We start from the raw sequence: 27,370 nt of genomic DNA on the forward strand, positions 1-27,370 counted from the left end.
TAACTTTCAAATAAAATAAATAAGTCTTCTTAAACAAAAAAAGCCTTTCCAAACATTATTTAACTATTTCCAAATGTTTTTTCAGATATTCCTTAGCTAAGTAGGTCACAACTACACACCAAAGCAGCATATTCAGTGTGAGTAAACAGTCCATTCATTTTATACTACTCCTTCCCCTTTTTTTTGATGGTAACATAATGTTTTGACCCATGCCTATCCATTCTGAGTTGTACATATTTCTGCCTACTGTGTTTTCATTACTATTCTACTTTTACTCAATGCAATCTGTTTTGGATTTACATGTTTTCTTTCTCCCTAAATACACTAAGTTACCTTTGTCTTTATGATATTTTATCCTGAGCATGTGTGTCTTCCATCCAGTTCACCAAGATACATTCATTCATTCTTTCAGCAAATGCTTTCTCTGTATAAGGCATTGAGCTAGGTGGTAATGATGAGAGAAGAGAGAGGCAGTGGTGCGGGACAAAGTCCCTTAAGTGGAATACCCCTACAATATGAGTTGTCTACTGGACAACAGTATCTGATGTCGCTGTCTGCTTCCTTCGTCTGAAGATGCTCTCATGGCTTCCTCCTGTGAGATACTCTCCCAGTTTCCCTCTTCCTTTCCTGTAGCCACTTCTCTTTGCAGACTCATATACTTTCACCTACTGATTAAATATTGAATCTAAGTCTTTAGTGTGTTTTTTAGGTAACGCTGTTATTCCTATGGCTGCCTGCATTCCTTCAGCGCCCTTTTCCAACTAGTATCTGTATAGTTTTAACCTCTCCTAAGGTACAGACCCTTATATCCATGGGTGCCCACCCTGCATGGGTGACCACGTGGTGGTCACAAAGACAACTTGAACTCAACATAACCAAAACTGAACTCAGGAGAGTCCCCTCCAAACAGATCTCTTATTCTCTGTCTCAGCTAATGGTATGTTCATCCAGTTGTGCAACCATGGACTTAGAAGGAAACCTGGACACTTCTTTTCTCTGCTCCACAGCCAATTCATTACTAAGTCCCATTAATTTTAACTCCTAACATTGACTATTGATAGCACCATTTTGCCTCAGTCCAAACCATCATCATCCCTCTATGACTACTATCAACTTCATATCTCCAGTATTCATACTGCAGCCAGAATTTTACCAAACTCAAATCTTTTTTACTCTACTTTCAAAACTCAAATTTTTTATTTTAAAAACCTTCCACAAAATTACCTTTGTCCTTAAATATATACACACAAAAATGGGCATAACCTGTAAGACCAGTACACCTATGGCTCTTACTTAACACTCCAACCTCTTCTGATGTTGATGAACTCTACTCTTCCATATTAGCCTTTTTAAAAAAAATTATTTTTATTTATTTATTTGAGAGATAGGGTTAGAGACAGAGAGAAGAATCTTCCATCCACTGATTCATTCTCCAAATGGCCACAACAGACAGAGCTGGGCCGATCGGAAGCCAGGAGCCAGGAGCTTCTTCCAGGTCTCCTATGCAGGTACAGGGAGGGGCCCAAGAACTTGGACCATCTTCTACGGCTTTCCCAGGCCATCAGCAGAGAGCTGGATTGGAAGAGGAGCAGCTGGGATTTGAACCGGTGCCCATATGGGATGCTGGTGCTGCAGGCAGAGGCTTAGCCCATTAGGCCACCGGACCAGCCCCCCATATTAGCCTCTTTATGCTTCCTTGCCATGCTGTGTTCCTTCCTGTTACAGGATCTTTGCCCCTTTCCCTAAATGTCTTCCTCCTTCACCGACATGCCTTCACATCTCAGCTCAAATGTGATTTCTGCAGGAAAGCCTATCATCAACCCCAAAGACAAATTCACTTCTTTTTACTTAATCTTCTAATAGCATCCTTTGCTTTTCCTTCGTTGAGTTTTCATAATTATAATTTTTTCTTCATTTGTGTGATCATTTAAACTGTATGTGCATCTTCCATTTAATTCCTTAAGACTGGTTTTTGGTTACTATCATGTCTCCATGGTCTAGCACATAGAAACCAGTCAATAAATATTAGTTAATGAATGAGTGGAGAATGAACAAATGAGTTCAGTAGTATTGTAACAGACAAATGCCATACTAAATGGTGCAAACTTTTGATGTCAAACATGAGAGCCACACACTTAATCAGGAAATGACTTCTAGTGTCCTCAGGAGAGAACAGCTGGGAGGAGAACAGAAAGAGTTTTGGTCTCAGCTGCTGCTGAGATGCAAGTAGGCATGTCTGAGGAAAAGAGCAGACACCTTGATAAGGCACCAGGCATTGGCTTGGAGCCAGCAGCTGGGGAAGACACAATGAGAGCTTTTTAACACCAACACTCCTAGTGGCTGCTGCAGAGTGTAGATGTACAAGCAGCTGGGTCTTTGAAAAGATTTTTAGAGGGAAAGTCAGTACCTATGATGCAGTTATTAGAAGAAGTGAAAATGTCAGCTGAGCAAGGTATTTCTGATACCTATATATAAGATATATGATAAATATATAATGTATATGATAAATATATACACGATTCTATTATAGATAATATGTAATTATTAGTAAATATGTATATTTATACTATTTTATTTCAAAAGCAGAGAGACAGAAATTTCCCATCTGCTGGTTTACATCCCAAATACCTGGGACAACCTTATGACATCTAATGTCTGTTCTTAGATATCAAAGTTTATATCTTTCCTTTTCTATTATGGTTCATTATTCTTATCATGTAAATAGGAATATTGAAAATGAGCCAGCAATAGGAAAATAGAAAAACGACATTGGATTTCACACTGGACAGATGCAGTTCGTTTACATGTCCAGTTTTGTGATCTTGGGAAGTTCACAAGTATGTGGGCTTCAGTTTCAGTTTATACTTTGGTGTGGAAGTTGAGGTACATATACAGTCCGGTCTTATTGATCTACTCGAGAACAGCATGCATTACTCTGCCTACTTCCTCTATCTTGAAGCATCTTCTCTTAACTTGTGAGATACTCTCATGGGAGAGTCTTGAGGATTAATGAGCATAAGTGCCACCATGGCCTTCATCACATAAGTACTTCCTAACAATCATTCATAACTGTCGTGTTAGTGAAGAGGCGTGTGTTACAGAAAGTGGCAGATTTTATCAATTATCTAAACATGTTAAAAGGCCTACAGCAAGTGTGATAAAGTAGAAGGAATATTGAACTGCTTTCTCACTTATCAGAAGTGTGAGGCTAGGGGAGATCTTTCTTGAAATCCCTGTAACAGGTTATTATCTGGTAGACAAGGACTGATAATAGTCCAGAGATAACTTCTGCTTTTCAAAAATGGTGGCTAAGTGACTTAGTGGTATCCAGTGTCTCAATGACTCAGGCATTACATAAGCACTTCAGTAAGAATCCAAAGTGATGGTGAAGATTAATGTTGTTTCAAAAATTAAAATTAAATTCTTACACTTTTTTAGAAATGAGATTATGTTATCTTGCATAATATTAAAGTATGGGTCGAGGGCCATGAAATTTGGGTACTAAAATCTTTGTGAATTTTAGACAATGAGATCATCCCAAATGAAAGCGTTAATTTGCCAAAATCAGGAAATAAGCACAAGTCCTTCCTTTCAGGCTGGATGCCTAATCTCTAGGTTGTATACCAGATAGTGTAGATACAGCCAACGTTGAAAAAATGAGACTCTTTGGGAACATCAATCTACCTTAGTGGACAAAGGTATTTAAAAAAAATCAAGGCAAATCCTATAAATGGTTAGATGAACCCTGTCTGATTTCTACTTATTGAGTCACGTTTAGTTATAAATATCGTGAAGATGTACTATACCCATTATACAGATAAAAATATATGCAAACACTTTCAGTGCTGTAACTAGACATAATTTACATATATTCACTTAAAATGATAAAAAGTCTTTGGATCTTTTTCCACTCAATTTTGTTCAGGTCTTAATATTATCTTCCTAATGAAAGAGGAGAAAATTTCTTTAAATATTTGTCTTTACTTCTTTTCCTAGAAAAGTTTTGAAGGATGAGTTATGGAAAACCAAGGGCAAACAATCATATGGGGCCTTCTGTTTCTGTGCTCCCACAATAAGGCTTTTACCCTCATCTTCTTTTTAGCTATGCCCTTGCCTTTGTTCTCTGAGTCATGTAACTTAAGGTCTCTGGTATAAATTTGGCCCCATAATCCAAGCCAGAAACCATCTAGTTGAAATCAGTCCCTAGATACCTTGAATGACTCGGCTTTAATTAGGGAATCACCTATGAGACCACAAATTTGATTTCAGGTCAAAAAAAAAAAAAAAAAGAGAGAGAGAGAGAGAGAGAAATACATGTTATTCTCAGTTAGGAGCTTGAATAGAACCAAACATCCTCCATACTGGAAAATAGAACTTTCCCACTAAATATCAATCAGGTTGAAGGAGGAGTAATGGAATGAACTTGAGTTTTGAAGTCAGAGAGACCTTGGTTCAAACTCCAGTGGCTATGCTCAATAACTAAGTGAGTTTGGACTCCGTTCTTACTATTCCTAAAGCAAAAGGCACATGAGATGAATACTAAGTGCCTTCATGCAGGTCTTAGTGTGGATTTCCCCAAGAAGCAGACCTGAGACAAGGATTCAAGTGAAAGTAGTTTATGTTCTAAATCAAGGAAAGATTAGAAGGGAGAGTGGGTAACTGAGACAAAGAAAGAAGAAAACAAATAAAGATTTGTGTCATCAAGTCAACTACCGAAGGAGTGGCTGACACTTAAGCCTTCTGGGGAAATTCTGTGAGCCAATGTAAAAGGTACATTTCAGAGAAATCACACCATGGAGCAAGGGTGCCGAGATATTTATACACAAACTCCCATCAGGCATTGCTTGAGGCTGCTCTGGGAGTGTGCAGTCCCTGGCACGTACAGCCCTTCTTGCTGGAAGGTAGAGAAATGCAGGCTCCAACAGATGCAAGTCAGGCCAGTGTGAGAGATAAGAAAGGTCAAGAAGTGTGGGGTCACTGACATTATGTGCTATGGTCTACCTTTCACACCCTTGAGATCCACTCATTCCACATGTTGAGTTCTCTGAGTCCTATCGTTGATTCTTTGATGTGATGGCTATCACAGTTTCTTTTTGAGTTTGATTGTATTACAGTTAGTAAGAGCTAGAGTTCTCCCTGCTACAGCTACTCCTGAATCTACAAGTGGTGTTCATGTTTACATTCTTTTTTTTCATTTATCAAACTTTTATTTAATGAATATAAATTTCCAAAGTACAGCTTATGGGTTACAATGGCTTCCCCCCTCCCATAACTTCCCTCCCACCCGCAACCCTCCCCTTTCCCGCTCCGTCTGCCCTTCCATTCACATCAAGATTCATTTTCAATTCTCTTTATATACAGAAGATCAGTTTAGTATATATTAGGTAAAGATTTCAACAGTTTGCCCCCATATAGCAACACAGAGTGAAAAAAATACTGTTGGAGTACTAGTTGTAGCATTAAATAACAGTGTACAGCACATTAAAGACAGAGATCCTACATAATATTTTTTTAAAAATTAATTAATTTTCTATGCCATTTCCAATTTAACACCAGGTTTTTTTTTTCATTTCCTATTATCTTTATGTACAGAAGATCGATTCAGTATATAATTAGTAAATACTGTTTCAGTACTAGTTATAGCATCACTACACATTAGACAACACATTAAGGACAGATCCCACATGGGATGTAAGTACACAGTGACTCCTGTTGCTGACTTAACAATTTGACACTCTTGTTTATGGCGTCAGTAATCTCCCTAGGCTCTATGTGTTTACATTCTTGCACCATCTACTCCAGGTTCTCCTCACTGTCAGCTATCCCATCTACTGGTTTATGTTGCTGGCCCAGTGGAGTAGCTGAGACCTTCATCCTCAAGGGCTGGAATCCTGGTTATCATCCCCTTGTCAGGGTGTGGTTCCTGCAGTCTCTTGCATGTGGGCGTTACTAGTCATAAAAGCATCAAAAGATGCCCTGGTGAATCCCTTGAGTTATGTGGGCTCCTCTTTGCTCCCCTAATGCAGCATAACTCTGGCTCCTCATGATTCGGGCTCACTCTCATCAGTACAGTGTCTCCCTTGCTGGATAAACTGCTGGCTTGGGGAGCCCAAAGTAACCACACAAATGCTGTTACTTTAGAATTAGTGAAATCCTAAATTGTCCTCTGATAGAGGTGTCCACACCTCCTGCACCATGGGAACCAAGACCTCTCCTATCATAGAACTTCTAGGGAGCCATGATGCCAGAAATTACAAATTTCCAAGTGGATTATCGGGAGTTTTGCCCTTTCTCCTTTCATCCATTGGCTCCCAAACCCATGGAGTTTATCTGTTGGGGACACAGTACTCTACGGTAGCTGTTGGCTCAAAGTAAAGATCAAATCTTGAAAATGGGGGCCCAACACTGCTGGGTGTCATCTCTAAGCTGTGCATTTCAAATTCCATTCCAATGTTATACTCTGTGACAGCTCCTATGTGACACATATGTGTAGGATCAATGAGTCCCAGGCCATGTGACCTGAGCAGTAAGGCTGTTTAGATGTCAGCCTGAGCCTGCTGCCCAGTCTTTGACTGGGCTTTCTCAGTAAATCAGGATAATATGCCATGTCCACCTAAGATTTAACTTTCTGCTGAAATATGGGCACGTACCAAAACATTTACAACAATCATAAGTGAACTACTTGGCAAATTTTCACAAAGTGAATATACATGAATACAGCTAAGATTTTTCACAATGGTTCTATAAAAATATTTGGTTATTTCATAAACCAATAATGTTTGCACTCCATTACTAACTTGGATTTGAAAAATTCTTTTTTTTTAAGTTTTTATTTATTTAATTTGAAAGAAGTGAGAAAGAGAGAGAGAGAGAGAAACAGAGGCAGGGCAATCTCCCATCTGCCTACAACAGCCAGGGCTGAACCAGGCCAAAGTCAGTAGCTAGGAACTCAATCCGGGTCTCCCATGTGAGTGACAGGGACGCAAGTACTTGGGCCATTGCCTGCTGCCTTCCAGGAAGGCATTAGCAAGAAGTTGGAATTGGGAGCGGAACTGTGACTCAAACCCAGGCACTCCAGTATGGGCTGCAGATGTCCCAAGCAGTGTCTAAACCACTGTACCAAATGCCTGCCCTGGATTTGAAAAAAAATTTTAGGACAATCCATGCCCTAGAAACACAGCACTTATTAGAGTATAAATCTGATGATACAACCTTGCCACAAATTCATCCTGACTCCCAATACAAGATTTGTGAGTTCTACCGGATTTGTGAATTTTCTCTTTGTATCGTAGTAGAATTCAACATGTACATATTTGGTACATACATGCATGTATATATATAAAATTTCCCTTTCTGTCATTTTTTGTGAGACTAATCTCACTTTCGCAGCTCCACCAGCTCAGAGGCTGAGGGAACATATGCTACCCCATATGCTCAACACAGGTTCCTCCGTGCATTTCTCCCACAAAGCTCGGGGATTGAGGAATGTTTGTACTATTTTATTTTTCCTCATAGTGAGTCACTCCACTGTACATTTCAAAATCTGTGGTAAGTTGAAAGATCCAAGAATTGAGGTACATTTCAACAAACAGCTTCCCATCTGGTACACGAGAGATTTTATTTATAACCAGGTATCCAGATACAGGGGTATGGGATGACATTTGAGTTATTTTGTTTTATTACCTGACTGAGGGGCTGACAGAAACACTAACCACCTTCACTCTGTTCCCCACAATGCAAGTAGATCAGGAAACTCCTCTGCCTCAAACTCTTCTCTGGGGCCAAAGTCCCCACCACGGGAGAGCAAGGCGCCCCTAGGACTCTACTCCTGTCTTATTAAAGATCCCCTTCCTTTCGATAGTCCCCTGGATCTTGCAGTTAAATGTATCCCTAATAATAATATATAATATATAATATAATATATATATATAATAATATATGAGTAGGAAAGGTTCAAAAGCCAGGGTGTTTTGAACACACGTCTTATCACTTGCTAGCTGCTTTTCATTTACTGAACCCCAAAGAGAGTTTCTAGAAGTAAGCACTTGGTGTTTAAGGTGGAAGTAAGGACCATTAGAAGGTAAGGATCTGCTTCCAGTTTTGAGCCCATAAGGCTCACTGATGGATCCTTCCTGTGCCACCATATTGGAACCATTGCAAAGGCCAGACTAGACCAGGTAGATAATTCAGCATTTCCAGAAGCCCCAGAACTGGTAGAGTTGATTCCTCTAGCTCTAGAGGGAAGAAACTCCTCTCTTCTTTCCTCACCATCCACCCAGGGCAGGAGTTGCCTGAACCAAAACTGCCCTGCCATGTGCACAAGGACTTACTCTGTCTCACAATATATTATCTGAGTTTGGATGGGAAGTGAGATGGTCCATATTTAAGCATAGGCTGAAAGATTTTGTGCATCATAAAGTTATGAGATGTTCCAAATGCTAAGCCAAACATAAAGAGATGCTTTGAAAACTTTTATGTCTTCACATCCTCCCACTTTTCCTTATAGCAATTGTTTTGGCAAAACAATCTCCTCATAAATTTTTAATTTAATTTTTTTTATTTGAGAAGCAGAGAGAAAGAGAGAGGAGGTGACAGAGAGCTCCCTGCCTCCTGGATCATACCCCAGATGCCTATGATGGCTAGGACAGGACCTAGGCTGGGGTCAGGAGCTAGGAATGCAATCCAGGTGTCCCACGTGGGTGGCAGGAACCCAGTTACTTGACCACTACCTCCCAGGATCTGCATTGGTGGGAAGCTGGAGTCAGAAACTGGAGCTGGGAACTGAACCTAGGCACTCTGGTATGGGATGTGGGTGCCTCAGCCTCTAGGCTAAATGTCCATTCCACATCTTTTTTTTTTTTTTTTTCAAGAATTTACCTATCTATTTAAGAGCAGACAAAATAATTATCTAGCATTTATAAAGTCTTTAGATGTGCTTAGTTCACTGGTAGGAGCCTTGGGAGTATAAAACAAGTGTTTTTACAAGGCTTAAATCTGGATGGAGAGATAAAAAACTTTGGTGTAGTATGTACTTTAATAAGTGTATGCTTTTTGTAAATACTTTCAGAATGAGAAAGACCACTGTCTAGAGGAAATTTTAGTGAATACTTCATAGAGGAAGTAGAATTTTTTTTGCTATAAATTAAAGGTAAAGTATTACGGGATGTTCATTGCATAAAGGGTGATTTAGTTCAGGCTGCTATGACAAATATACCTCAGACTGGGTGGTGTAAATAAGCATTTATTTCTCACTGTTCCGGAAGCTGGAAGTCTAAGATGAGGTTAACACACAGTTGGTTCTGGTGAGGGCTTTCTTCTAAGTTGCCAACAGCCAACTTTTGGTGTCTTCATAATGGAAAGAGGGTAAGCTAGCTCTCTGGCCTCTTTTTATAAGGACACAGATCTTGTCTATGAAGACACCACTTTCATGGCCCAATTACCTCCCTAAGGACCCATCACTAGTACTGAAAGGGTTAAGGTTTCACCATGTGAATTTGTGGTGAAGGGGACCACAAACATTCAATCCGTTGCCAAGGCAGCCAAGTCTGACCTACATGGATACAAAAGTACAGGGGCAGGAAAGATAATGATGATGATGGTTATGGTAACTGTTTCTCTCCTTATTCTTCTGTGCTCCAGAAAGCACTGCCTATAGTAGTCACTCCCAAGCCTTAGCATGCATCAGAATCTCCTGGGGAGGGTGTGGTGAAAAACACACAGGGAGTAGGTATCTGGCCTACTTTTTAAGATGTCAGTGTCTCATATGGGAAAACCTATGTTTGATAAATTCCTGGCTCCAACTTTGCAGACCTTAGGAAGAAGCAGTATTGGCACAAGTAATTGGCCTGTCACCCTCATGGGAGACCTGGATTGAGCTCCTGACTCCCAGCTTCAGCCCTGGCCTGGCCCTGAACACTGGGGGCAGTTGGAGAATAACCAGCAGTGAGAGCTGTGTGTGTGTGTGTGTGTCTGCCTTTCAAATAAGTTACACACACACACTCACCCCAATGTGGGCACCTAGTCCTAGAGTTTCTGATGGAATGAGACATGACTTTGCATTTGAGTAAGTTCTTAGGTGATGCTGATGCTGAGCTGGGGCCCAAGCTCTGAAATCCACTGGTCTCAGTGGCAGTGATAACTCAATGGTCCACACACTCAGTAAATGGCATCCACCAATGACAATAATGATGATGCTACAAATTGTCTGCCTTAGTGATACCCTTTGCTCTGCTTTCTCTATCCCCCAGTCTCCGTCCCCCTCCCCACTAACGCATGTGACCACTCATTCACACCTCTGTGTCACATCTTTCCTTACCAACCTCACTCAACTCCCACATTGCTGCTGCCACATTGGATTTGATCATTTCCTGCCTATTGCTGTTGTAAGCTGAATTCCTATGGTTTGACCTTTTGGCCAATCTAAATGTTGAGAGAAAAAGTGAATGATATTACTGGTTTTCAGTTTCTACTGGTCTCCTGCTGATTTGTTGGTAAATGAAAGTGGTGATGTGGGGGACCTGATTTTGATTTTCTGTTCAACACTGATTATAATATTGCAAGTAGCTGCTTATTTGCTTTGGAATTATTTCTCTTTGATGAAATGATTACCCAAGTAGGTAGCATTGTGACTGTTTCAGCAGTTCTGATAATTGCATGTTGGTTTAAGGCTTTACATGTTAAATAATTAGATTACAGTTGACCCTTGACAGATGCTTTGAATTCCTTTAGTTTTATCAGCAATCAGAGTACATAACAAATTGCAAAGTAGCCGAAACCTACTGGAACTTCTTTCCATGAGGATGAAAGGAGTTAATAGCACATAGTAGGGGTTTATTATATATTTGGTGAAGGAACAAATGAATGCATTCAAAATAAATGCAAAAATAATTTCTCTTTTCTCCATGAAACAAAAACAGACACAGTTCCATGAAATATAGGCATGGTTATTTTGTATCCGCTTTAAATTTGGCAGGCTCCCAAATGTTAATTTGCTTTTAGCTAGTTGAGATTAAATGTAATTCCTTCCCTGAGCAACCCTAAAGTAAGTAAGCATGAAAGCATTTTCAGAGTAATCTGGGAGGAATTGACATTTAAAGGAGTTAGCATTACATCTGTACTTTAAGGCTATTAATTTCATAGATAAATTAACTTCATTACTCCATCTTTATCTTGCATTTTGAAAGGACTCCATCAGCTGGAGGCCTGAAAACCGAGGGTCAGTTGAAACTGCTCTTATCCCAGCCTGGCTGTAATTGGAACCTGCTTCTGGAAACCCTACTGCATTGCGATGGTCTTTTATTGAGGATCCTGCTGAAGGGCTCGAGTGAGTATTGATGGTTGTAAGAATGTCCTCAAAAAACCCAGTGTTGCTCAAGGTGAATGAAAATGTTCTTTTCTAATCAAATACTGGTAGAAAGATGTATACCAACTGCATGTGTCAGTAGTGAGTAGAGTTAGCAGCAGGCATAATATTGATCTGCTTTACTAACCTATTTGTGATCATTTTTTTCCAAAGATTCTGAATAAGGGAAAACAATATATATATATATATATATATATATATATATATACTCACACATATATATCATAGTTCATATAATATACATTTATATTTTATATAAATGCAAATATTAGATATATATATACAAATATAAATAATTTGAAAGGCTGAGATAAAGAACTCCCATCCACTGATTCATTGCAGAAATGCCTGCAATTTCTGGAGCTAAGCCAAGAGGGAGCTAGGAACTCAATCCAGGTCTTCCCCTCCATGGCTAGGGGTAGGCAAGACAACTGAGAACTTAATCCACAGACCCAACGACTTAAGCCACCACCTACTACCTCCCAGGGTGTACCTTATCAGGGAGCTGGAATCAATAATGGAGGTGGACCTCGAGACCATGCACCCCAATATGGAATATGGACATCCCATATTAAACTGTAACAAATGCCTGCCCCTGGTAAACAGTATCTTTGTATGACATTGTTCTATCACCACTGCAATTATATAGAAATATATTTTAAAAATTGTAGGAACACTTACATTTCCAAAGAGCAATTCTGAATCAGAGAGAGAGAGAGAGAATTACATTAGAGCAACCCTAGAAATTTTAGTGTATCATGAAAAGTGTTTATGCAACTTATAAACAAGCAAACTGTGGCTTATAGCCACATCCATTGGGGCATGGAGAAATAATGAGAAAATTATAAATGGAAATTGAGAACTAATAGCAGACCATATTTCTCTTAATTAAACTTTCTATTTTTCCCTGTGAATGCTACATTACAAAAAGGTAAACAGTGTTATGCTAATGTAATATATCGCATTGCTCTCCTCCACCTTCTATGAAAAGCCTTCTAACCATTTTCACATACCCGTATGCATTTCTGCTATTCTACACCACATACAAAGCTGGATGAACCTCACCAATCACCAGTTTCACTGCAGATTTCCTGAATCAAGATCTTTTTCCTTTAGGTCCCTAACACTTTCAGAACCAAATCTAGGTCCTTCCGCCATTCAGATTTGATTCCAGACAACTTTTCTGACCTTTCCCCCACTCTTCCCTTGCACATATCACCCTCCCCCCTCCCAATTCCAGTTATTGTCCTTGTCCTCAAAGTCTCATTCCCTCCACACCGTTTTTTCTTTTTTTTGGTTGATTGACTATTGTTTTATTAGAGACATCATCACAGGACAGGAGGCCCAGGGCTCTCACTGTCACCTTTGGAAGAGGAGGGTGTGCACTGGCTAAGAAGGGCCTGGATTCCATTGTACATCTAAAGTCAGGACAGGAGCTGATCAGTTCATTGTTGCTTATAGTGTCCATTTCACTTAACAGGTTTCCCCTTTGGCGCTCAGTTGTCACCGATCAGGGAAAACAAATGATATTTTTCTCTTTGGGACTGGCTTAATTCACTCAGCATGATGTTTTCCAGATTGCTCCATCTTGTTGCAAATGACTGGGTTTCGTTGTTTCTTACTGCTGTATAGTATTCTATGGAGTACATGTCCCATAATTTCTTTATCCAGTCTACTGTTGATGGGCATTTGGGTTGGTTCCAGGTCTTTGCTATTGTGAATTGAGCTGCAATAAACATTAATGTGCAGATGGCTTTTTTATTTGCCAAATTAATTTCCTTTGCGTAAATTCCAAGGAGTGGGATGGCTGGGTTGTATGGTAGGGTTATGTTCAGGTTTCTGAGGAGTCTCCAGACAGACTTCCATAGTGGCTTAACCAGTTTAGAGGATCTGCTGAGACACCAGTAGCAGCTTTCCCTATGACTGAGCACCCCATTCCAACTCCTTCTGGCATTGGCAGCCACTGGGTCAGGACTCTGGGGAGGGAGAGGAAGGCACCCAAACTAACTTCACTTGTCTTATTCTGATGTCACCTGTGTATTGAACTGCATAAAAGATCTGGTAGGCCTTCAAAAACAACAACAAAAAAACCCCATTTGTCCCTCTTGGCCTCCATAAGTCTACAAGTGTCAGTCTGTGTTGCAGATTTTTTAAAAAAATTTTTTAAGTAATCAAGAAACAGATCTAGAGAATTCTAGCTAGAGGGCTGCTACCACTGCTAAGTGATGGTCGACTTAAAATGAAAAACTCAGTTCAAATTCTCTTGTCTTACATTAATATTTTCTTGATCTCTTAGGTAGTATGAGTCATTGGAGCAGAAGCGTGGTGTTTTGTTGTATGTAGAGTGTGTGTGTTTTGTCTTATTTTACAAGTATGACCAAAGTGCTTTTTTATGACTGTCTTGAGGGAGATGACATAAAATAGAAATAAGCTCCCTCTTGGTATTCTTAACCCACCTAACATTGATGTCATATCCTAGGCTGCTTACCCAGTAATGACATCAGCATTACCGGACTCTGTTCAATCTTTTGTTGATATTGTTCACTAGATTTTACTATTTTTATTAGAAACATTAATACCCTATTAGTTTGTTTTTGCCCTTGGCCTTTCCAAATAAGATACTATGCAAGAAAGATGATGGGCTAGTCTGGCAGTGTTAAGGGGCTCTGAGGGATTATTCCAGTTCCAGAAACAGTAGCATCTAGAATCCATTGAGTCTGCAGGAGGGTAGGGTGGTAGTGGTGGGGTACGATTATGTAAAACAAGGCCTTTTGTCAGGAAAGGGTAAACCCCAAAGCTGTGGCTCTGATTAAAACCGCAGATTCTGATTCCACAGGACTTGGGTGGAGCCCGAGATCATGCATTTGTAACAAGCTGCCAGATGGTGCTACTCTTGCTGCTGGTGGTCTTTGAACAATACTTTTAGTAGCCAGGATATTAAATAAAGTATCTGTTGCTATAGATAGCAAATGAATTTGAGGATGTGGCTTGTCTTTGCAACATATGTAAGCTTATAAAGAGGCACACTTTACATAAGAATGTTTATAAAGCATTTTATTAGGATATTCACAGCAGTCAGCAAGCAAGATCTTTTTCAAATACAGATCTGACCATAATCACTTCTCTGCTGAAAGCCTTCAGTGCTCCCGCCCAACCCTGTGATAGAATAAGGGTCCTAATCCTTGAGACACCATCAGTGAGAGACACCATCAGTGATCAATGCGCTGTGTGCTCCAGCTGTGGCCAACTTGGGGTGTTCATCTTTTTGAAAAGAATTATGATGAATTTGTTTTGGTGCAGAAAACTTTTGAAATTTATTCATAGGTTTTCCATAAAATGCATTTTCCATGAAGTTTTGAAGAATTTTTAGGTTACTTTGCTTATACAGGTTAAACATGAAAAAGTGAGATTGGGACAGACCTGTAGTGCAGTGGGTAAGATGCTCTCCAGATGTCCTCGTCCTCTGTTGAAATGCCTGCTTCCTGGAAATGTGCATCCTGGGAGGCAGCTGGGTCCTGCCGCCCATGTAGTTGTTTCAGACTGGGTTCAGGGCTCATGGCACAGTCCTGACTGTTGGCAAGCATTTAAGAAGTAAACCAGTGGATTGAAAAATCTCTCAATGTCCTTCTCTCTGTCTCTCTGCCTTTCAAACAAAATGCAAAATAAAGTAAAAAGAAGTAAGATGTACATTACCACTTTCCAAATGATATTGTTGATTTAAAATCCTATGACATGTCTTATCTGAAGTATCTATAACCATTTTCTAAGCACCTATTATTGATAATGCTGAGGAATTTGTGTCATCACTTAACTTTGAGATAACGCATAAATTTTGAATCTTCACTTTATTTTCTCCTCACCCACATATTCCCCAATGTATTGCATTCTTCCCCTTTAAAAATATTTTGCTTAATATAATATTTTCATCCATAAAGTTTACACATTGGTTTCATAGTATTTTGTTTTCAAACAGTGATGATTGAAAAGCCGCTGATCTCCTCTTGCTTAGTTTCCTTTGAGAAAAATGATCAAAGTGAGCCATGTAGCCCTGGAACTGTGGGACAGATTTCCTGTATAACATTCACAACTTTGGCAAAGTAATTGCTCTGCCACGCAACTGGTGAAACTTGTGAAAAAATGGAAATTACATCATTAGTTGTTATGTGCTACCTTGGATGTGAAAGGACTTCAAAAAGTTAATGGAAAATGCATATTATGAAATAATTAAGCATGATTTCTAAAAATATTTATACCAGAATAGATATATCTTTGAATTCTATTTTTCCATTAACTTTTTGAAGTTTCTTTGTGTGCTTGGCCAGACCTTATGTGCAGGTTCATGGTCTGTTCTCAGCATGGCCTTTTTGAAGGAGCAGTGCCCACTGAAGAGCCAACCCATTTGTGATCTGCTCTTATAGCAATTTTGAATTACATAATGAATTATATTATTTATAGTCACCATTCTGTGCAATAGGTCAAAAAAAAAGTAAAGCTAATTTCCTCTAACTGAAACTTTGATGGACAAATTTGTTAATTAGCCTGATTTCATCATTCTACATTGTAAACATATATCAAAGCATCAATTGTACCCAATAAATATATATAATTATTATAATTATAAAGTTTAATTATAATTAAGTTTAAAATTAGAAAAATTACAGGTCTTTGGAAATATGAGTCCAACACAGAAAACAGTGACAATGATATTAAACAGAAACCATACCATGCCTTAAGTAAAATGGCTGGGTCCAACTTACGAAGAAAAGACATGAAGTGTTGACTGTCTGGCCCTTTATGGAAAAAAATTGGCCAACTCCAGTTATAGATTATAAAGCAGGAAGAGCTACCAGAAAAGATATGACAAAGGAGCACCCTGAAACCAAGAAGGTATGGGTGTCAGGAATTTAGGAGAGAAGATTTCAAAGGGGGAAGATGGGTATATGAGGCTTAGGGGTAAAACATTGCCAAATATTATGACTAGGAGATCATTAAGTGCCATTCCAAAAAGTCCATTTTTGGATGGAACAAACCCTAGCAAAAAAGTACTCAAGAGACCTATTTCTTCCTCCCTTCCTTCCTGCTTTTAACTTTGTGTCAGCATTAAAACATTAGCTAAGCATGTATCACCATTCCAGGTGCTACTGGAGAATACCTACAGACCAGATGCACTTCCATAGAAAGTCTTATCATAGCAGAATATTAGAGACCTAGTGAGATGATGAATGTAAAGAGGTCGAATGCCATAGGAAATTAATGTACGTGGCTTTCAGGTAATACATTACCCCATGCCATTCCCTGGACCAGACTGAGCACTTTGTATTCAGCGGTCCTTTTCAACAAAACATCACAGCAGGTTTTAAGCAATTTGGGTTTATAACATAAAGCAAACCACAGAAGAAGATTCCTGTCATCTTTGTGATCCTGGGATGAATTACATAATTTCTCTCAATTATACTTTGTTCATCTGTGAAACCAGGATCATTCAGTACCACACCAAGTATTCTGAAGATGAAATGAGAGGTCCATTAGCTGTGTGATATTTGGTGTACAGTAAGCATGGCATGCCTACTAGCTTGTATAAATCTCAATTAATAAATTCCGATGTGCAAGAACTTCAGAATCATTTATCATGTTCTCATCAACTTTTTGAGGACTCTGAGTCCATCCTGTTTAGACAGTAGGACTTTTAATCCAAGAGATTCTTGGGGTGCCTACTCTTACTTCCAGGATGGTACAGACAGAAGGGCCTGAGAGGCCTTATTGACCATCAGTTATCTGGTCGCCCTGGCTACTAAAAAGACACCTTTCATCCCTGTCCTAATGAGTCCTCCAAGTGCAGCAACCAGGTGTGGCTCTGCGGAGGCCAAGTGCCTGTGTCAGGGAATCTAACTTCCCAGGGAAGCCTCTGGAGCATTGTCAGTGAGTGGATTCAGGTCCCTTCTTTGCAGATCCAGAAACTTCTGTCCCCAGTCCCAGAACATCTCTTCCCTCTGAGCCCTCCAGATTCATGCCTCTGTCCTCCCAACAGGACACATGTAATTCCACTGCAAATGATGTGGTACTGCCAGTATGTTACCTCTTTTGACCTACAAAAGTGGCTATTTTGTGTAGCTCAAGCTAATAACTAATTGATTTAGCATTTCTTCTTGTCTGTAAACCTAGGAGGGCAACAAACCTTGATCTATTTGAATATTCTAAACAGCAGAAACCCCTGATGCAAGTAAATAAAATAGACTACTTTGATCTGGGGCAGAGGGAAATAAGTAGAAAGACAATTTAAAAAGAATTCATTAAAGTGTCCTGACACATTCGTATGTCAGTACCAATGGTAATAATGCTTATTTTTTGTGTAATAATGCTTATTATTTGTATAATAATGCTTGCTTATAACTGTCCCCCTTTCTCTTGTGCATTTTCATGGTGGGATTCACTGGATCTTGCCTCATTCCTGCTCTGTTTTAGATTTTGTAGCGTCATCTCCAGTGTCCCTCCTGGCAGCCTCCCTTTGGTCCCACTGTAACCCCTAGCAGTTGTCTGCCTTCTCATCATCACCAGCCCTCCGTCTCCCGGGAAAGCACTTCTCACATCACCTGTGTTGTGCTGATACACTTATACTCCTTATTTTGTTTTTTTTTTATTTGAGAGGCAGAGAGTTCGAGAGAGACAGATAGAGAGTTCTCATCTACTGGTTTACTCCCCAAATGCCAGCAACGGCTGGGAGTAGACTGGGCCAAAGCCAGGACCAGGGAGCTCCACTTGGGAGTTAGGAACCTGATTAATGAAATCATCACCACTGCCCTCCTAGAGTCTGCATTAGCAGGAAGCTGGAGTCAGGAACTGGAGCTGGAGCTTGGGCAGGCTTCCTAACCAGAGTCTTCACTGCTGGGCTAAATGTCTTCCCCTGCTCTTCCTCAAAGACTTAGCTGAGACATGATCTCTGTGACTTCTCTGTATTCCCTGAAAAGACTTAAAAACATCATTCTCTGTATCTCCACAGTGCCTTACTGAAGGCACTTAGGCTTAAGATGGTCAAATAACTTATCATCCAAACTGGAACACGAGGATGCAACTAGTACTTAATGCCAGAACCAAGCACGTGAACCAGGACTGCCTTGGGCAAATCAGCATGCATGACAACTCTACTTCCCCTTACATTGCTAGGAAGATTGTAAATTTGTCTATCAGCCTCTGGTACATGACTGACAGATAGCAGTCAACCAGTGGACCAACTGATACATCATGGAAACACTGAGAATATTCTAGAATGATGAAATGACATAGAAAAGGAAGTGGGGGGCCAGTGCCATGGCGCAGTAGGTTAATCCTCCGTCTGTGGTGCCAGCATCCCATATGGGCACCGGTTCTAGTCCCAGTTGCTCCGCTTCCAGTCCAACTCTCTGCTATGGCCTGGGATAGCAGTAAAACATGGCCCAAGTCCTTGGGCACCTTCACCCACATGGGAGACCAGGAAGAAGCGCCTGGCTCCTGGCTTCGGATCAGCGCAGCTCTGGCCATTGAGGCCATTTGGAGAGTGAACCAGCGGAAGGAAGACCTTTCTGTCTATCTCTTCCTCTCAACTGTCTGTAACTCTACCTCTCAAATGAAATAAATCTTTAAAAAAAAGAAAAAAGAAAAGGAGGTAGGAGAGCATGTTCACAAAGAACAACAAATAAATTCCTTTGGGTGGAATAGATGTTGGGGTATTGGCACATAATTTAACAAATGATTCTGGAAACTTGATCAGGGTAAGTTTTTTTGTTTGTTTTTATTTTTGTGTTTGCAAAACAGGGGAACAGGGGAAGGTTAAAGCATAGGGGAGGGAAGGAAAGATAACTGATAATTGTTCAAAAGATGAATGAGAAGGAAGGGAAGACAGAGGACCTCTAGAAGCTGAGAACAAGAGGGGAAATTAGGAATCCCTTGATTAGGAACTTTCACCGTTTAACATTTTATACTTCATGAAAAAGTCAGGACCTTTTAGATTGCAAGTGACAGAAATCCAAGTTAGCTTGGTGTAAACAAAAAGGAGAATTTTTCACGTCAGCCAGCATAGACTCAAAGGGACTTCAGTTTGGGTAAAAACAAATTTAAAAGGTAAGTTTAGTTTGGTGCAACAATAAGAATTGAAGTTCATTGCAGATTTTTTTTCTTAATACACATTTTCCATGGGCTTTTTGAGGACCCCACGTATAAAGGTATTGGAGGACCCAGGTTCTCTGACACGGTCATCTCAGGAGTCTTCTCCTTCTCTCACTTCTGTTTTCTACAGTGTTTCATTCATTCTTTGTCAAGTTCTTCCCGAAAAGGCTCTAGGTGACTTCAGGTATACACTCTACCAGCCTATCAACCACAGTAGAAAGAGAACTCTGCTTTACCAAGAATTCTAGCAAAAGTACCCGCCCACCTCTAAACTAATCACTGTCGGTGGGAGGTGTCAGGGTCTGATTGGCCAGGCGTTTGGTCACAGGTTCACCAGAGTTGATAGACTCAGCTTCACCCAAGCCAAATAAAGGAAGTGTATGTGTTGGGGGAGGGACAAGCAGCAGAGATGGGCAGGGGTAGGGATAGCTTGCTAAAGAACACTATTTGAAAAAGGAAAGAAAATGGATATTAGGAAGCAATACCAACAAATGTTCTCTCCATAGTCTCTGGTACTATTTCTTAATTTGCAGATAACAGTGAACTCTTCTAGATCATACAAATCAAACCATAGAAATAAAATTATCAAGAGGAAACATAAAGTGATGAGCTTCAAATGTGTAGGAATAAAGCAATTCCAAAGTACTCTAGATTACATTTCATGAAAATATTCAAAATATAACAGATGAGATGTAAGAATTATTTTTGCCTATTAAACAATAATAAGAATCCCATGCTTGTTATCCAAATAAATAGAAATCACTATTCCACCTTTCAATCTAACCTACAGATGCAATACTACAGAGACTCCTAATTAATGATCTTTGAGTAAGCAGTAATCAAGCCAAAGGAGGGATGAAAAGGGCAATTAAAATTGTCAAATTCCTTAAATAAGTTTATTGAGAGATTAATTGATACACCTCTTCATTCTGAAATGACATGGCCTATGGGTTTGAGAAACAGTCATAAATATATTTGTAGAATCAACAACATAATTCTGAGCACACTTCGAAAGTGAATTTTCCCACGGGACAAGTTTAGTTTTCTTTGTTGTCTGGATTTTTTGTTGTTGTTGTTACAATTTATAGAATGAATGTGTATACTTTTTAAATGAAAAAGAATCCCCCCCCCCAAGAAAAAAATATTTTCTTTCAGGGAAAGGGAATTCTGACATACAGAGAAACTAGCATCGCCCTTTGAAGTGGCGCCTTCATGACTCTTGTCAGTTTTTTTTTTCTCCGCATAAATATCCATGAGTATCTTGGAAACAATATTGGGTGAGATGAGACACGGATCTGAAAGAATGTGGTATTTCTCTTCGTATGTAAATATTAATCAAATATGTTATCACAGCATGATGCTAGGGTAAGTGATAAGAATTTAATCACATTCACAGATACTTGCCTTACTAAATCATTTTTATTCCTTTCAAGAACAAGTTTCTGACACAGAAAATCACCTGCAAGGATCCAGCTTGGTGGAAGCCATATTTAAAGTCCTATACCATTGCAATTTTTCTCCACAAACATTTGGAAATGTTTTTGTGAGCTACATGGAAGAAGACCAATTATGGGACTTTTTATATAATATTCCAGGTATGAGAAATTGGAAGTGTTTTATAGATACTGCAGTATGCCTTTAAAAATGTCATAGAAGTTTTATTGGTATCAGTTTTGCTGAATCTGTTCTTTGTGAGTTTACCTTACATTTTCTCAGTATAAAGGCTCCTGTTGGGAACCATAAGCCATTAGGTTCTGTCCAATTGGATATACTTTGGGAAAGGGTGAGGGAGAGGTTGAGGAGAAAAGTCACATAATGCACATTTTCTCTTTTTTAGTTAGCAAATATTCCACAATAAAATATTTACACAGGATGTTTTGTTATTGAGCATATAAGATATTAGTGATACATGAAAAGTATTTTTATGCGTTTCTTCAACAAACTGATGGGCAATACTATTGGTCAACTTTCTTCAACTGTTTAAGGCATTTATTGTATTTTTTTTTTTTTTGGACAGGCAGAGTGGATAGTGAGAGAGAGAGAGAGAGACAGAGAGAAAGGTCTTCCTTTTTGCCGTTGGTTCACCCTCCAATGGCCGCTGCGGCCGGCGCATCGTGCTGATCCAAAGCCAGGAGCAGGTGCTTCTCCTGGTCTCCCATGCAGGTGCAGGGCCCAAGGACTTGGGCCATCCTCCACTGCCTTCCTGGGCCATAGCAGAGAGGGGCAACCGGGATAGAATCCGGCGCCCCAACCGGGACTAGAACCCGGTGTGCCGGCGCCGCAAGGTGGAGGATTAGCCTGTTAAGCCACGGTGCCAGCCACTAAGGCATTTATTGTTATGACCATGGTGCTTCTCTCTATAAGGCAAGCATATCCTGTGAGTTCTGTGGGAATAATGTTTTCTTTTGTTTGTTTGTTTGTTTTGACAGACAGAGTGGACAGTGAGAGAGAGACAGAGAAAGGTCTTCCTTTTGCCATTGGTTCACCCTCCAATGGCCGCCGCGGTAGCACGCTGGGGCTGGCGCACCGCGCTGATCCGATGGCAGGAACCAGGTGCTTCTCCTGGTCTCCCATGGGGTGCAGGGCCCAAGGACTTGGGCCATCCTCCACTGCACTCCCTGGCCACAGCAGAGAGCTGGCCTGGAAGAGGGGCAACCGGGACAGGATCGGTGCCCTGACCGGGACTAGAACCTGGTGTGCCGGCGCCGCTAGGCGGAGGATTAGCCTAGTGAGCCGCGGCGCCGGCCTATAATGTTTTCTCATCTGGTGCATTGTTCCACCTTCGGTTGGTTAGGATGCCAGTTTAGACACCCCATCCCATATTAGAGTGCCTAGGTTCAGGTCCTGACTCCCCTACTGATTCTAGCTTCCTGTTAATGTGCACTTGGAGAGGCAGCGGGAAATGGCTCAAGGAGTTCTGTTCCTTCCACCTACATAGAAGACCTGCACTGAGTTTCTGGCTTCAGCCTGTCCCAGCCCTAGCTGTTGTGGGTATCTGGGAAGTGGAAGTAGCAGATGAAGATCTCTCCCCCCACCCCATCTCTGAAATAAATAAAAATTACAGTTCTTTTTTTTATCAATATGAGGTATTAATGGGTTTTCCCACATTCAGGCCAGTGTAAAGATTCTCACCTTGTTTCATCCTTTGTATCTTGCCTTTAAATCTCCATACTTAACATCTTGGGAAAACACAGGATAGGAATTTACATAATAATGATTATTATCCTGTTATTCCAGTTAGTCATTTGTATCAGTTGTATTTGGCTTTCAACCTACAGGCTTTCTTCTCCACTGCTCTGTTATCAGCATTTTCGTAAAATATTTCCCGAGCTCCTTGTAAAAGATCGGACTGACTCATGATCATGGTTTCATTCCTCCTGGACTTTTTGACTTTCTTCGAGATATTACACGAAAACCATTTTTAGCGATTTTAAAGTCATTATGTTTCATCTTCTCTTGTTCATTATCCCTGCAAAATAACAATAGATAAGTTTATGTAATAATTTCAAAAATCTGAATCTATCACTTAATGATTCTGTAATAATTATTTCCTTTTAAAGTTTTATCGCCTTGTTTCCATCCAGTCCCTCACTGCTCCCTGTTTACCCAAAGGAGGGACCACATTTCTAGGTTAAAAAAAAAAAAAAAAAGAGAGAGAGAGACTGAATCAGAACTTGTTGTGCTTCTGATTTGGTCTTCAGGGAATGGAAAGGATAATAACCTTGAAAGCCTTTCACGCTCAGCTGTTTTCAGTTGTTTCTGGGGAAGAAAGCGCTGAATTCTCTCAAAAGATTACAGAGCATCAGTGGCCTCATGCTCCAACAACTGTTTATGCTGTAGTTATTAAGCCCTTGAACCACTTCTTTTGACACTCAGCCCCAAACTGCACTGAAAATGGCGTTGACAATATCCGCAGACCTCAGGTGCTGACAAGAGAAAGTGAAACGTGATTTGCTCCTACTTTGTCTTCTCTTGTGCTGCGTGTGGAGCACACTCTACCTGTGAGGTCAGGACACTCTCTGGAAACAGGTACTGCCCATATCACAGAGCCCGGGTTGTGTCGGAGGCTGAAAGGGACAGACTTCAGACAGGCCGAAGATGCTTGGTTCTTCCTCCCTATACATTAATATTCCTTGTACCTCGAACAGTCTCTGGAGCCGGGGACCTGCCTGGTCAGGAAGCACTGGATCTTTGTTTCCCATTGAAGCTTTTGGAAAAGTTTTCCTTTTCTTGTGTTGCCAGTCTATTATTAAGATATGACAATTTAAAAAACCCTAATAAGATAGTGCAATGCACTAATTCATGACAAAATTAAACCTTTCCTAAGAGTTCTATTTAACTGGAAAATATAATGTATTTAAAAGAGGTACAGCTGAGACACGTAATCATCACCCCGCCAATATTTGCATTTTATCACTCATAGATCTGTGCTTCGGTAAACATAATTAATCTGCACAGATCAACTGCAGCACATTTTTTTTAAACTTTTATTTAATGAATATAAATGTCCAAAGTACAGCTTATGGATTACAATGGCTTCCCCCCCCCAACTTCCCTCCCACCCGCAACCCTCTGCTTTCCTGCTTCCTCTCCCCTTCCATTCACATCAAGATTCATTTACAATTCTCTTTATATACAGAAGATCAGTTTAGTATATATTAAGTAAAGATTTCAACAGTTGACCCCACATAGTAACACAAAGTGAAAAATACTGTTTCAGTACTAGTTATAACATTAATTCACATTGGACAACACATTAAGGACAGATCCCACATGAGACGAAAGTACACAGTGACTCCTGTTGTTGATTTAACAATTTGACACTCTTGTTTATGGCGTCAGTAATCTCCCCAGACTCTAGTCATGAGTTGCCAAGGCTATGGAAGCCTTTAGGGTTTGCCGACTTCGATCTTATTCCGACAGGGTCAAAGTGGAAGTTCTCTCCTTCCTTCAGAGAAAGGTACCTCCTTCTTTGATGGCCCCGTTCTTTCCACTGGGATCTCACTCGCAGAAATCTTTCATTTAGGTCTTCTTCTTTTTTTTTTTTTTTTTCCAGAGTGTCTTGGCTTTCCATGCCTAAAATACTCTCATGGGCTCTTGAGCCAGATCCGAATGCCTTAACGGCTGATTCTGAGGCCAGAGTGTTGCTTAGGACATCTGCCATTCTACGAGTCTGCTGTGTCTCCCACTTCCCATGTTGGATCATTCTCTCCCTTTTTTATTCTATCAGTTAGTATTAGCAGACACTAGTTTTGTTTGTATGATTCCTTTGACTTTTAGACCTATCAGTGTGATCAATTGTGAACTGAAGATGATCACTTGGACTAGTGAGATGGCATTGGTACATGCCACCTTGATGGGATTGTATTGGAATCCCCCGGCACATTTCTAACTCCATCATTTGGGGCAGGTCCGATTGAGCATGTCCCAAATTGTACATCTCCTCCCTCTCTTTTTCCACTCTTAAATTTAACAGGGATCACTTTTCAGTTAAAATTTAAACACCTAAGAATAATTGTGTGTTAATTACAGAGTTCAACCACCAGTACTAGAACAAAAAAATACTAAAATGGATAAAGTATTACATTGTATATCAACAGTCAGGACAAGAGCTGATCAAGTCACTGTTTCTCATAGTGTCCATTTCACTTCAACAGGTTTCCCCTTTGGTGCTCAGTTAGTTGTCACCGATCAGGGAAAACATATGATATTTGTCCCTTTGGGACTGGCTTAATTCACTCAGCATGATGTTTTCCAGATTGCTCCATCTTGTTGCAAATGACCGGATTTCATTGTTTTTGACTGCTGCATAGTATTCTATAGAGTACATGTCCCATAATTTCTTTATCCAGTCTACTGTTGATGGGCATTTGGGTTGGTTCCAGGTCTTAGCTATTGTGAATTGAGCTGCAATAAACATTAAGGTGCAGACGGCTTTTTTGTTTGCCAGTTTAATTTCCTTTGGGTAAATTCCAAGGAGTGGGATGGCTGGGTTGTATGGTAGGGTTATATTCAGGTTTCTGAGGAATCTCCAGACTGACTTCCATAGTGGCTTAACCAGTTTGCATTCCCACCAACAGTGGGTTAGTGTCCCTTTCTCCCCACATCCTCTCCAGCATCTATTGTTGGTAGATTTCTGAATGTGAGCCATTCTCACTGGGGTGAGGTGAAACCTCATTGTGGTTTTGATTTGCATTTCCCTGATGGCTAGTGATCTTGAACATTTTTTCATGTGTCTGTTGGCCGTTTGGATTTCCTCTTTGGAAAAATGTCTATTGAGGTCCTTGGTCCTTGGGTTGTTTGTTTTGATGTTGTGGATTTTCTTGATTTCTTTGTAGATTCTGGTTATCAACCCTTTATCTGTTGCATAGTTTGCAAATATTTTTTCCCATTCTGTCGGTTGCCTATTCACTTTCCTGACTGTTTGCAGCACATTATTTAAAAACCTCACTGGTGTGTGAATATTTTCTTCTTCTTGAAACACTTTCAATGATTTAGGCATAGCTTACCATAAAACATCACAGTCTTAGAGTGGGCTTTATGGTGCAACAGGTCAAGCTGTCATTTGGGGTGGCTTATCCCATATTACAGTGCCTGGGACAGAGTCCCACCTCTACTTTGAACCCAGTATTCCTGCTAATGCACACCCTGAGAGGCAGAAGGTGATGGCTCAAGTATTTGAGTCTGTACCATGCATATGAGAGACGTGGATGAAGTTCTTGGTTTCAGCCTGACTCAGTCCTTGCTGTCATGTTATTTGGGGAGTGAATCAGCAGGTGGAAGATCTCTCAATCTCTCGCTTCCTGATCCCCCTCCTCCGCCTTTCAAGTAAATAAAAATAAATAAATACACATTAAAAACAGAAGTCTTATTATGTTAGTGTGGAGTAGCCAATATTCTCATACTTATTGCTGAGTAAACCAAGATGAGAGATGTCAAAGAAATGCCCAAGATTGCCTACCAATTAAGTTGAACAGAATCAGCACAAGAAACCAGATCTCCTACTTCATGGACCAGGTTATGCCTCTCTTTTTCTATTCCATTAAATTTTTTGAGACATTTGCTTTATGGATATATGAGCTCAATAGTGCAACATCCAATATGATTTTGTAATTAGAAATCCGACACATAAATATCACAGAAGACAGAAATACAAAAAAAAAAAAAAAAAGAGAGAAAACTTATGTGAGCATTTCAAAGTACATTGCACTTTATAAGAAATGGATTTGGTAGCAATCAGTGCAGGCCTATATCTTCAAAATAGATTGAGCAGTCTTCAGTTGGACAAATGAAAATATTAAAGCATAAATTATCACAGCTGGCCTTGTAAGACAAAGCCCAGACTTGTTAATGAGGAAAATATTGCCAAAATGCTCTGTATAACATTATAATAATATTCCCAACAAGTGTCTTTCACATGTTTTGACAATGTTGACTTTGCTTTTTTTTTCTAAATCAGTTTTCTTTACTCTCTCAGTGTTTGGAAAAGAAGCTTTTAACGATTTTGCAAAATTTTCTAATTAAGCTTTGAGATGCAGTTTCCACTCTGGTGTTCTACTTACCCTCCACCCCTCCCCACCCCACCTTAAGAAAGCCCAATGCTGTGTTGTTTTTATGTTGCTAAAATTAGTTTATAGTGGTTTACCTTCATGTAGATCACAGTGATTTTTCCCTTTTACATACATACTGTCCTGCAGATAATATGGGTAGATTTTAATGTAAGCTTTCCAAAATTGGAAGACTGTCTTCTGAATATTTTATTTGGACATTCACTCAATCTCTATTTATAATCTTCTTTTAGATAACTTTGAAAGCATCATTTATTGAGGAATAGGTGTCATGGTGCAGCAGTTAAGATACTAGTTGGGG

The 27,370-nt window shown here is 40.0% G+C and overlaps 1 protein-coding gene across 7 annotated transcripts in view; it reads left to right on the forward strand.

The window, feature by feature from the left end:
• Window positions 1–27,370, forward strand: part of KIAA0825 (KIAA0825 ortholog) — a 446,494-nt gene that overhangs the window by 174,626 nt on the left and 244,498 nt on the right. For all 7 annotated transcript variants that reach the window (XM_062212408.1, XM_062212401.1, XM_062212406.1 and 4 more), the window contains 2 exons: window positions 11,184–11,323; window positions 20,935–21,096. In XM_062212408.1, coding sequence (XP_062068392.1) covers window positions 11,184–11,323; window positions 20,935–21,096 — 302 coding nt within the window. The remainder of the gene's footprint in view (window positions 1–11,183; window positions 11,324–20,934; window positions 21,097–27,370) is intronic.

The sequence above is a fragment of the Lepus europaeus genome, chromosome 15 (genome assembly GCF_033115175.1).
Source record: "Lepus europaeus isolate LE1 chromosome 15, mLepTim1.pri, whole genome shotgun sequence".
Classification (NCBI taxonomy): domain Eukaryota; kingdom Metazoa; phylum Chordata; class Mammalia; order Lagomorpha; family Leporidae; genus Lepus; species Lepus europaeus.